At 39.5% G+C, this 12,177-nt stretch overlaps 1 protein-coding gene across 1 annotated transcript; it reads left to right on the top strand.

The window, feature by feature from the left end:
* Window positions 1-1,462: 1,462 nt before the first annotated feature.
* On the top strand, window positions 1,463-10,356 carry LCN12 (lipocalin 12). The gene is made up of 7 exons (XM_074210641.1): window positions 1,463-1,644; window positions 4,577-4,713; window positions 6,050-6,129; window positions 6,434-6,550; window positions 7,490-7,591; window positions 7,968-7,997; window positions 10,093-10,356. Exons 1-6 carry the CDS (start codon window positions 1,513-1,515, stop codon window positions 7,988-7,990), a joined length of 591 nt encoding a protein of 196 aa, XP_074066742.1. The 5' UTR covers window positions 1,463-1,512; the 3' UTR covers window positions 7,991-7,997; window positions 10,093-10,356.
* Window positions 10,357-12,177: the final 1,821 nt, after the last annotated feature.

Genomic DNA, 12,177 nt, shown 5'->3' with positions numbered 1-12,177 from the left:
TCTAGATCTAGGACCCATGTGTGTCCAAAAAGACAGGGAAGGAACCTACAAATCAAAGGAAATGGGTGGATAAATAAAAGGAGGCAAATCTAAGTACTTTTAAAATCCTTACGCCATTTAATATGAAGTAACCACTCTATCAAATACATTGTTTGGTGCTGGAAGCATCTTTTACGGGAATTTCCTGTAAGGATGGATTCATGCAAGGAGTTTAAGAAAAGGTAGGGGCCCTGGACACTTCTCTTCACACACTCTCCACCCCTCATTCCAAGATTTAGTGAATAACTAGTTTAAATTGTTCCCTCTGGGGCAGCTAGGTGGCTCAGTGGATAGAGCACTGGCCCTGGGAGTCAGGAGTGCCTGAGTTTAAATGCAGCTTCAGACACTTAATATTATTACCTAGCTGTGTGGCCTTGGGCAAGCCACTTAACCCCAATTGCCTTGCAATAACCTTAAAAAAAATAGTTCCCTCATTATGTTTACTGCAGAGAGGCCCCCTCACATGCCTATCTGCTGCCTTCTCCTCTCCCTATCCAGAACCTTCTCATTGTTCCCTCTGCCCTCTCCCTTCCCCTGTCTGTTCAACTGAAATCTAAGTTACAAATCCATCTGTCTGACTGTGTTTGGTTGATCTCACAATATGAAGAAGGAAAAAGAAGGGAGAAGAGGATCTCTTCAGGTCTCAATCAGAAGGGGGGCCTGCATTTCTTGACCTCTTGGTTGACACCTAAAGTTCCTATTGCCCTTCCCATCCCTTAGATACTGAATCCTTCCCTTTGTGCCCTTCCTGAACAGGAAAAGGGAATAACTGGAGAAAGACTCCAGATGGTAGCTTTGCCTTAAGTCCCCACTAATGATCCTCCCTTTGCCAGACCCCTGTTTGGTCCAGGAAAAGAGACCATTCATGACCCAGCATCTGGGTTGTGCATCTGGGAAGAAGTGAATAGGAGTTCTTTCATGCTGCTCTGAGATGCCTGTCAACTGGACAGGCCTTGCCATAAAAGTCAAGTCCTTTCTTCCTTCCTTCTGGTTCTATCTATCCTCTTCTGAGTTTCTGTCCTGTGAGACCACTTCTCCCTGATAGAATGAGATCCTAAAGAACCCAGAAACCTGAATTTGTTGAAAGTAGAGAAAGGAAACTGGGGAAGGGCTGGTTTTAGAAGAACTGGGACTGAGCAATGGGGTATCTTTCCATCTCCCTCTACAGCTCTTTTCCTACTCCCTAACATCAACCTCTACCTGTCCAAGTACTTCCCCTTTCCCTCTCCATCTTGTGTAATTCCTGACTGGAAAAATGAGGCAAAATATTGCCAAGTCTTCCTGAATAAAGTTTTCAAGATTGCCCAACCCTTCCTGAATTTGGCAAAGAATTAATCAACATCCTCTCTAGGGTGACTGGTTGCCAAACTGGGTCCATATATAGGGGTCCTCAGGCCAGTTCTCCAATCCAGTTTTTCTTCTTTGTTAAGCTCATACCCCATCACCTGCTCAGCTTACTTACTCAAAAAAAGGATGGCTATGAGTCTCGTATGGATGGGGCTAGCCCTGCTTGGAATACTGCAGGTCCAGGCCCAGACTAGACCCCAGATCCCTGCCCCAAACCTGACCAGGGTCCCTCTGCAGGTTAACTTCAATCCAAACAAGGTAAGTAGAGACCAGTAATGAAATCTAGTGTAGTCAGAAATGAAGTGTCAGATTCCTGGGAAGGGTTTATGAAGGGGGGTAGGAGAGTAGAAAGAAGAAAAGCGAGAGACATTGCTTTAGCAGAAGGCAGGGGGAATAAAGCAGAAAGGACACTGACTTCTGAGCTAGAACATCTGATTTCTAGTCTTAGCATTGCCTCTGATGAGGGAGAGCTCCCATAACCCCATATTATGATAGGGTAAATGCACACACTGAGACTTTGGAGAGACCTGTTCTCATAAACTTCCCCACTTTTTCCATAATGCCATAATGTCTAGAATGTTGAACTCAGCCATCAATGTATGCTGAATGAATGAAATTGTACAGAATTTTAGCCATCATATACCAGTAGTTAATGTCAACATTTCCCAAGCAATGACTCTATAAAGAATCATATTCTGGATGTTCTATAGAAGATCAAATACTGGTCTCTGTTCCCAAAACCTTCAGTGGGGACTACTGTCTACCAAGTTAAGTTTGGGTCCCCCAGTCAGGTATCCAAGACTCACTAGAACCCATGACCATCCTTTCTTTCCAGTTTTATTTCACACAATTTTTGTAATACCTAATTCACAGTGTTCTTTTGAGGATCAATAGAAGTAATATGTTTAAAGTATTTAGCAAACTTCAAAACCTATGTGTCAGAGAATATTGCTATGATTATTGTTACCAGAAGAAGCAGCAGTAGCATTGAGAAGTAGTGGAGACTAATGTCAGAGAGCTGTCCTCAGAGCCACAAAGATCTGAGTTCACATCTTGACTCTGACTCATACTGGTTGCAGGACCTTGGGAAAGTCCACTTGACCTTTTGGTGCTCTGGGTAACTAACTCACTAAGATTATGAATTGTAGAGAAGGAACCAATCTTCAAGTGAGTATCTTCCTCCAGGTGTCCTTTATATCAATGAAATTAGAGTTCCAGAACTCTAGTGCTATTATTATTGTTACTATTACTACTACTACTACTACTACTACTACTACTACTACTACTACTACTACTATTAGGATTCTTGACCAACTATTCAATATTCTGGCAAAAATGGCAACTTTCTACACTGCAAACATAAACTGGGCTCTCTTGTCTCTTCATGTGTTTGCTCAAGCTGTCTCCTATTCCTAATCCTTTTTCTTTTCACTAGCTCAATGCCTACCCCTCATCTACAGTCAGACTCACCAGTAAACCTTTTTGTATCCCCAGAGATGGCAATGATCTTCTTCAATCCTGTCCCTCAGAACTTACAGAGCACTTTGGTTTATAATGCTCTAATGCAGTTATCCTGTAATGCTATATTTACTAGTTAACCATGACAGTGTCATCCCCCAGGGAGAGGACTTTTTCTTATCTTTCTTATCTAACTTTTAGATTTTCACAATACCTAACCCCTTGCTCTGCATGTAGAATGTGCTTAAAGAATGTTGGTTGTGGGGCGGCTAGGTGGCGCAGTGGATAAAGCACTGGCCCTGGAGTCAGGAGTACCTGTGTTCAAATCTGGTCTCAGACACTTAATAATTACCTAGCTGGGTGGCCTTGGGCAAGCCACTTAACCCCATTTGCCTTGCAAAAACCTAAAAAAAAAAAAAGAATGTTGGTTGTTCTGTATTGTCCTCAGGGAGTCCTTAGTCTAGCCCAAGGGATAAGAGAAGCACAAAAATAGACATGAGACAAGGTAGAATCTATTTTAAAAAAAAACAATAAAAGGACAAGGGGGAAAAGAAGGTAATAAATATTTCAAGAGGGCCTATATTGGTGTCAGACACTCTGCTAAGTGCTTTTTTACAAATATCTCATTTGATTCTTATAAAAATATTGTGAAGTTTTAGAGAAAACAAACAGGCAGAGAAGTTAAATGACATGCCCAGAGTCACTATATCTGAAGTTAGATTTGAACTCAGATCTTCCTGACTCCAGGTTCGTCACTCTATCCATTGCACCATCTACTTGTCTCATACAATGAAAGTACTGAGATCATTAAGAAGAGAAAACTATGTCTATCAGACTGCCTTCTGCTGGGGGGAGAGGGGAGGGAGGAAGGGGGAAATTATAAAATTCAAAACTTTGCAAAAATGATTAATAGAAACTACTTGTATATAATTGGAAAACAAATAAAATATATTTAAAAAATAATAAATTTCTGCCTGAGGGGGAAAAAGAAGAGAAAAAACTACTATCCAGCTACCGATTCCAATCTTGCAAGGAGTCATTGGTTATTAGTTGTTATTCTGTTGTTTTTCAGTCAGGTCTGAATCTTTGTGATCACATTTGGGGCTTTCTTGGCAAAGAGCCTAGAGTGGTTTGTCATTTCTTTCTCCAGCTCATTTCATAGATTAGGAAACTGAAGCAAGAAGAGTTAAGTGACTTGCCTAGGGTCACACAGTAAGTGTCTGAGGCCATTATTTATCTGCCTAGTCAAATCACCTAGGGTGTCACCCTGCCCAGAATTTTCCTAAATCACTTATAGAGTGGCATTCAAGAAATAATCTATATAAAGCAGTCATTTCCCTATACTTGGGAGAACCAAAAAAAAAAGTTAAAAACAATTCCTGCCCTTAAGGAGCTCACTTTCTAATTTATAGCATGGAAACAAATTATATGCAAAAGAAAGTATTCCCCATATGGGAAGGGAAAATCCTCTAGAGAGGATTTAGCCTTGAAGAAAGCCAGGGAAACCAACAGGTGGACCTGAGGAGGAAGAGTATTCCAGAAATGACAGGCAGTCAATACAAAACCATGATCCCCACTTTGAAATTCTTTTGCTTTTGAGATTAAAGAGGGAAAGAGAAGGGAAGAAAGTCAAGTCCAAGATTGTGGAAAGATGAAGGCTGAGTATTCTGCCTTCAATTGACCCTAAACCCTCCCACCCCTCAAAATCCAATCATCATCAATTCTTTTTCAGTTTCAAGGTACTTGGTATGTGGTTGGCTTGGCAGGGAATGCCTTCACAAGAGCAGATCAGGCCCAAACTAAGATGTACACCACAACCTACAGATTACAAGAAGACAATAGCTACAGGGTCAACTCCATCTTGCTCAGGTAAGACAGGAGCATGGCAATCAATGTGAGCAAGTAACAGCTTTACAATCAGTTTCCCCATTGTCCACAACATTGTGAAGAGAGAGAAGATCCAGAATCTCAGTCTACAAGTACGGAGGGGATATATATAAATATATATATATATATATATATATATATATATATATATATATATATATATATACAGAGAGAGAGAGAGAGAGAGAGAGAGAGAGAGAGAGAGAGAGAGAGTATAAAAGAAACAGACTCAGATGGGACTAAAACAGAAAAGTTTCAAAGAAGGAAATTAGCTTGAAGGTATGAAAGAAAGGGGAAAACAAGAAGGTGTTTCAGGTGCTCCTAGGGTTATTTTTTCTGAATCTTAATTTTACAGCATTTATTCACAAGTCAATAATGTTTTCCAACCACATTAAGAGAAGGATCTTTACCCCCATGGGCTATTGAAACTTCCTCGAACAGGAAGTGGTTAACTATGTTGAAGAAACAATTATCAGGGTGAGGAATTTGCACTCCTTTTTATAAAATTTTTTCCAATTTTTTTTTTGCAAGGCAATGTGTTTAAGTGATTTGCCCAAGAGTTTTATAGGAAATCTCAGGACATGCCTTTTAGGTAGAATGGGACTTATTAAGGAAAGTTATGGTTATGGAATTAAAATTGGGAAATTTAAAAGCCTTAGACTTCCCTCTGGGGAGTTTTTCTTGGCTGGAACCCCATACCCCTAAGGAGAAAACTAACCCAACTACCTGTTCTCTTCTCTGAGGCACCTGAGAAGTTTCAGTTTGGCACAAGGCAGGAGGGGATACGTAGGAATTCAGCTGAGAACAAAGCTTCTTCTAGCTCCAGGGTCCCATTTCCCCAACCCCAGTAGAGGAGATCCCCTATAGGTGATCTAAACCATGGGTGGAAGAGGTTCTGCTGTTCCTGTCAGATTGATAGTCGTTGTTTTGTTGGGGAGGGTACTAGGTAAAAGAAGCCGTCTTTGCCTCATTTCTTACTTAGTTTAATCCTTGAGTGGGCCCTCCTTTAGTCAAAGTGAGATCTATTAAAAACCATAGTTTAAAAAAGACCAAAGTCTCCCAGTGCATGTAGGGCAATCCCAGTCCTCTGATCTATATCTTGCTTCTGGACCGAGATGGAGAAAATGAGACTGGTGACTTTGCACAACCCTCTCTCACTTAAATACATCTCACTTGCATGTCATGACATCCTCCTTCTGATGCCACGATCTTCTTCCAGAAGGAAAGACAAACAAGAACAACAAGTGATTGGTCCATAACCTAGAGATTCAGGGTATACTTGTCACCACTACTCATTCACCCAATTCTTTCCTCTCAGGGGTAATCAATGTGACAGATTTGAGAGGACTTTTGTTCCAAAGGGTCAGCCAGGCCAGTTCACCTTGGGCAATATATTAAGTGAGTATGAGTTTCCCTGAGTCAAGTAGGAGCTACATGAGGGGGAGAGTCTAAAGGACAGACTTGGGAACCCTTAAAAATGGGATGGGGACCTGCTTAGACAGGCTAATGAAGAGCCTTGTCAGCAAGTAAATGAAGGGATAACTCTAGTATCACATCCTGACCTCTTGGCTGTGGGATAGACCCAAGGGCCAGCTTCTCCTTTCTAGGACTTGGCAGAAGTAGTGGGTAATCTCTCTTCCAGTAAGAAGTTTCTGACTTTCTCAATCCTTTTCCCAATTCCATATCCCACTCCTGTGGATAGACTATGGACTACAGGATTACACAGTGAGAGTGATGAGAACCAACTATAATGAGTTTGCCATGGTGTACTTTCAAAAAAGTGTGGATAACACTGAATACTTCAAGATCACTCTGTATGGTGAGTATTCAGTCTCTCATTCACTTTCCCTGAGGATGGAATCCCAAAACCTCCTGCCTAAATCCCAGAGAATTCCTGGTTGTGTTATGAAAGCAAGAGATGAAGACATTCCTGAGCCCCAGACAATGAGTCCTTATCCCTTAGCACAGAGTGATGATCCCAAAAGATCTTAGAAGACTGGGAGGATGGGTCAAACATGAGATGAAATGTAAGGGATAAGTTTCAGTCCTAAACTATGATGACAATTAACAGTTCATGTAAAAAAGATCTGGCAGCTCTTACTTGACAGCAAACTCCCTGTGAGCTTCCAGGCTAATATATGGCAGCCAAAATAGTTAATCCAAATCTTAGGCTGCATTAATAGAAGTATTGTGTGTAGAACAAGGGAAGTAATAGAACCATAGTATTTTGTTCTGTTTACATCTTCCCACTGAGCTCCCCTTCCCCTGTCCCCATCCTGATCCTGAGTACTGGCTCCAAATTTCTGATCAATGGAATTTTCTGACACCCTAAAATTCCTGGATCTGCCCCTTTTCCCCAGGGTCCCCAGCACTGTGGGGGAAACCCTGATGAGAACTCTGCTTTCATCCCTTAGGTTATTTCATCAGGATGATCCAGTGAAGGCTTAGCCAGAACTCAAGATAGGGAACTCTGGAATGAGTCAGAAGAGAGGGATATGGACAGAAAATAAGTCCCCAAGGACAGGAGTTGGGAATCTTTTTTTTTTTTGTCAAGGGCCATTTGGATATTTATAACATCAAGCATGGGTTATGTTTGGTCAAACATTTAATTAGTTCACACTAGATTTATTGAATTTTGCATCTTGCCTGTCCTTGCCTTGGCAAAGCCAGACCAATATGGCCCAAGGACCAGAGGTTCTCCACCCCACCCTAGGAGGAAGATTCAGGGATCAAATCTTGGCTTCCCTCCTGACTCTAGGGAGAAGAGAGGAGCTGAGCCCTGAACTGAAAGAAAACTTCAAAAACTTAGTCAAGTCATTGGGACTCACTGACAACAACATTATCTTCCCAGAAAAAGCTGGTAAGAAAAAAAAATTTAAGTAAAGAAGGAAAGAAAGATTTTTAAGAAGAGCAAAATAGGAGGGCAGAGAAAAGGAGAAATACTGGTCCATGACCTGGCTATTAGCTAGGACAGCTGCTATTCCCTACAGACCTCCTTTATCTTTCTAGGACATCAAAGGCTGAAGGACTCACAGGATGTTACTTAGAGTCCTTTATAATACCTCTGTTCTTGCCCTCACAGAAAACTCTTCTTTCTCCCTTTTTCCTTTTCCCTTTCCACCCACATTCTATGTCAGTTAAGGGAAAGGGTAGAGGGGAGACATCTTCATGGGTTCCTATTTCTCGCCACACACACAACTCTATCACTGACCTATTTCTCTGTCTGCTTCCAACAGATCAGTGCATACGTGACAGCTGAGCAAGGTGTAAGTATGGGCCAACATTAGAGAATTATGGGAAATCTGTAAGGAAGGGAGCTACCTGGTGGTCTAGTCTGGGTCGAGTATAAAAGTCATTTTTAAAAGATAATTATTTTTCCATCAGCATGCAAAGATAGTTTTCAAAAATCATTTTTTGAAAGGTTTTGAGTTCAGAACCTTTAAAACCTCTACCCTTTCCTCAATAGAGAGCAATCTAATATAGGATATACATATATAACTATGTTAAACAAGGATATGAATAGGCAGTTCTCAGATGAAGAAATTAAAGCTATACATAGTCATATGAAAAATTATATAAATCATTATTGATTAGAGAAATTCAAATTAAAACAATTCTGAGGTACCAATCAGATTGGCCTATACAACAAAAGAGGAAAATGATGAATATTGAAAGGAATGTGGAACGTTGTTGGTGGAGCTATTAACTGATCACCTTTCTGGAGAGCAAACTGGGACAATTCCCAAAGGACAATAAAACCTTGCATACCCTTTGATCCAACAATACCACTACTAGATTTGTATCCCAAAGAGATTACAAAAAAGGGTAAAAAGCCCACATGCACAAAAATAATTATAGTAGCTCTTTTCATGATGGCTAGGAATTGTAAATTGAGGGGATGTCCATCAATTGGGAAATAACTGAACAAACTATGGTATATGAATGTGATGGAGTGCTATTGTTTTGTAAAAAAAAAAAAAATGAGGCTTTGGGGCAGCTAGGTGGTGTAGTGGATAAAGCACCAGCGCTGGAGTCAGGAGTACCTGGGTTCAAATCCGATCTCAGACACTTAATAATTACCTAGCTGTGTGGCCTTGGGCAAGCCACTTAACCCCGTTTGCCTTGCAAAAACCTAAAAAAAAAAAAAAAATGAGGGAATGTGACATCAGAAAAACCTGCAAAGACTTGCATGAATTAACACTGAGTGAAATGAGCAGAACCAGAAGAACATTGCTCACACTAACCACAACATTGTGAGATGATCAACTATGATGGTCTTACTCATCTGTGCAGTACAATAAACAAAGGCAATTATAAGGGACTTACGATAAAAAAAAAATATCATCTACATCCAGAGAAGGAACTATGGAGTCTGAACGCAAACTAAAGCATACTATTTTCAATTTTTAAAATTTGTTTTATGTGTTTTGATTTTTCCCCTTCTCAAGGTTTTTGTTTCCTTTTTGACTTGCTCCTACTTTAACAATATGATTAATATGGATATATGTTTAACAGTTATACATTTATAACCTATATTAGATTGTTTTCTGTCAGGGGAAAGAGGAGGGAAGGAAAGGAGAGGGAAAAATGTGATACTCAAAACCTTACAAAAATTATTGTTGAATACCATCCTTGCATATGATTGGAAAAATAAATAAATAAGTGAAATAAAATTTTAAAATAACTGTTAAACATATTTCCATATCAATCATTCTTTGAAAGTAGAATCAGAATAAAGGGAAAAAACATAAAACAAATTTTCAAAATTGAAAAATAATATGCTTTGCTCTCCATTCAGACTCTATAGTTCCTTCTCTTGTTATGAATGGCATTTTCCATCCTAAGTCCTATAAATGTCATTTTTTTCCTGCTTTTCTCATAGTAGCATCTATTTACAACTTTCTTACTTCCAGGGAGGAATGGAGCATGGTGACAATATTTTTCTACAACTTCAATGACCTGTCCATTCTCTGTCTCTATCTCTGTTTCTCTTTGGAGATTTGATTTCTACTTTCTCTCCATTTTCTCATTCTCTATCTTTTATCTATCTCCGATTTCCATCTCTCTCTCTCTCTCTCTCTCTCTCTCTCTCTCTCTCTCTCTCTCTCTCTCTCCTGTCTTTTTGTTTTTCTCTCCTCATTTTCTTTATTCTCTTTTTGTGTCTTTTTTTCCATCTTTCTTTCCTGTCTCTTTTTTGTCTTCATTTCTACCTCTCTCTATTCTGTGTCTTTATAGTTCTGTCCCCATTTTTCATCCATTCCTCCTTCTGTCTCCTATCTCTGGCTCTATTTCTTTCCCTGTCTGACTCTACTGAGGACATTTTCCTTTATCCAGGTAATCCATGTTCCACATTTCCCATAGGTCCAAGTTCTGAAGAGGCTTCACCTTGCCAATCTTGATCTTCAGACATTCTGCTATCCACAGCACTGCCCTCCCCTTTCCCCACTGTTGAGGTTTCTCCTTTAATCATCTCTCAACAAAGAACTGGAGACTCCTCTACTTCCAGTCTTGGACTAATTCCACAACTTGAGAGGCCTTTTATTTTTTTCCCCTTTCAATTGACAATCATGGAAAAATAAACAAGTGTTAAATACCAATGAGTCTGTTTTCATGAATTTTGTGTCAGCTGGCTAGGGAAGGGTTGGTGGCAGCACAAGGAAGGAAACACTGCGGTACTATGTGATCTCTAACTAGCCAACCCATAAGTTATAGGAATTTACATATTGTAGAAGATATTGTAGAGATAATTGAGACCAAGCATCTCATTTTACAGATGAGGTAACTGAGAAAAGAGGTATTTTGTTCAAAGGGAATAAGTACTAGAGGCAGTCCTCCTTCCTTATACCACATAGATCCCATGAGTGGATTTTGCAAGTTTCATTTCATTGTTAGTAGGGGGATGTTCCTTCTCTACCCTAAAGATGCCAGTATACTTCCGTTGTTGTTCAGGAGCCAATGGACAAAGAATTAAGGCAGAAAGAGAAGACACTATATAGAATCAGGTGCCTAGAAAAGAAGAAATGGACAAAATGATTTGGGTTGCTAACACAAATTTCCCATATCAGATAGGAAATTTTCTTACTCTTTGCCCTGATCCTAGGCAAGGAGGCATAGTGTCTATCTTCTAGGGCCCAGTTGTCTCAGATGAATGAAATAGCTATTTTTCTGGACTTAGAGTTAACAAGTTATATATTATATATGTATATATATATATATATATATTTTTATATATATACATATATATATATATATATGTTGATATAAGTTAAATTAATCTATATTAAATTCCTTGCTATCTTAGGGTGGAGGGAGAAAAGGGTAAGTGGGAGAAAATTTTACAAAAGTGAATGTTGAAAATTATCCTTAGATATAATTGGAAAAATAACTTTTAAAAAGATATAAAATCAGGGGCGGCTAGGTGGTGCAGTGGATAAAGCACTGGCCTTGGAGTCAGGAGTACCTGGGTTCAAATCCGGTCTCAGACACTTAATAATTACCTAGCTGTGTGGCCTTGGGCAAGCCACTTAACCCCATTTGCCTTGCAAAAACCTAAAAAAAAAACCAGATATAAAACCAGAGTCTATCTGAACTTCAGTTTCTTAATCTGCAAAAAGCAGATAAATATATCTTTAGTGCAAACTTCACAAGAGAGCTAAGATTCAACTAAGATGAATTTAAAGAGCTTTTCAAATGTTTAAGCTATTATATAATTGTGAACTGTCATTATTATTCAAGACCTTGTTCTATCCTCTCCTGTCATAAATGTTTCTGTACCTACCTGGCAATATGTGGAAGTCAGTAGTGGTGACTTCAGCTGTATGATCAATGGACAAGGGTGGTTTCAGTTGACATTCAGATAGGAAGAACATGCCCTTACAGAAGAGCAGAATGGATTCATTAAGGCAAAGACTGTGATTTCCTGTAAGAGAGGATATGTTCAATTCATAGTGTGGATTGTGGGCAGAGGAAAGCAATTATCGGGGTGGGGGGGGTTACCAGGAAAAGTAATCAGCATTTTTTAATCTGCGAAGCTGTTCATGTGATGAGTAGGACTCTGAATGTTTCTTCGTTCTCTGAGAGTGCATGAAAGTCATGCAACATTGGAGAAGAACACTGGAAAATCATAAAACCTGGATTTGAACCCATCTCTCTCCTACTTGCTAATATCTGTGTGATTTTAGGCAAGTCATTTAATTTCCCTGGACCTCAGTTTCCTTATCCTTGAAATGAAAGAGTTGAATTAGAATACCACTGGAGATTTTTTCAATCTCCAAACCCACAAACATAAAACTGCTCATTTAAATAACCCAATTTCATACTGTTCAGCCTGAAGATTAAGCTTTGACTTCAAAGGAATTTTAGCTTAATCAGTTAACAAACACCAAATATCACCTATGTGTCTATCCACCATAGACACCTAGATTTAAAGTTAGAAGGAAGGGGTGA

Source organism: Macrotis lagotis, chromosome 1, assembly GCF_037893015.1.
Source record: "Macrotis lagotis isolate mMagLag1 chromosome 1, bilby.v1.9.chrom.fasta, whole genome shotgun sequence".
Lineage (NCBI taxonomy): Eukaryota > Metazoa > Chordata > Mammalia > Peramelemorphia > Peramelidae > Macrotis > Macrotis lagotis.
The sequence above is the reverse complement of the archived record's forward strand: the minus strand, read 5'-3'. Positions and strand labels throughout refer to the sequence as shown.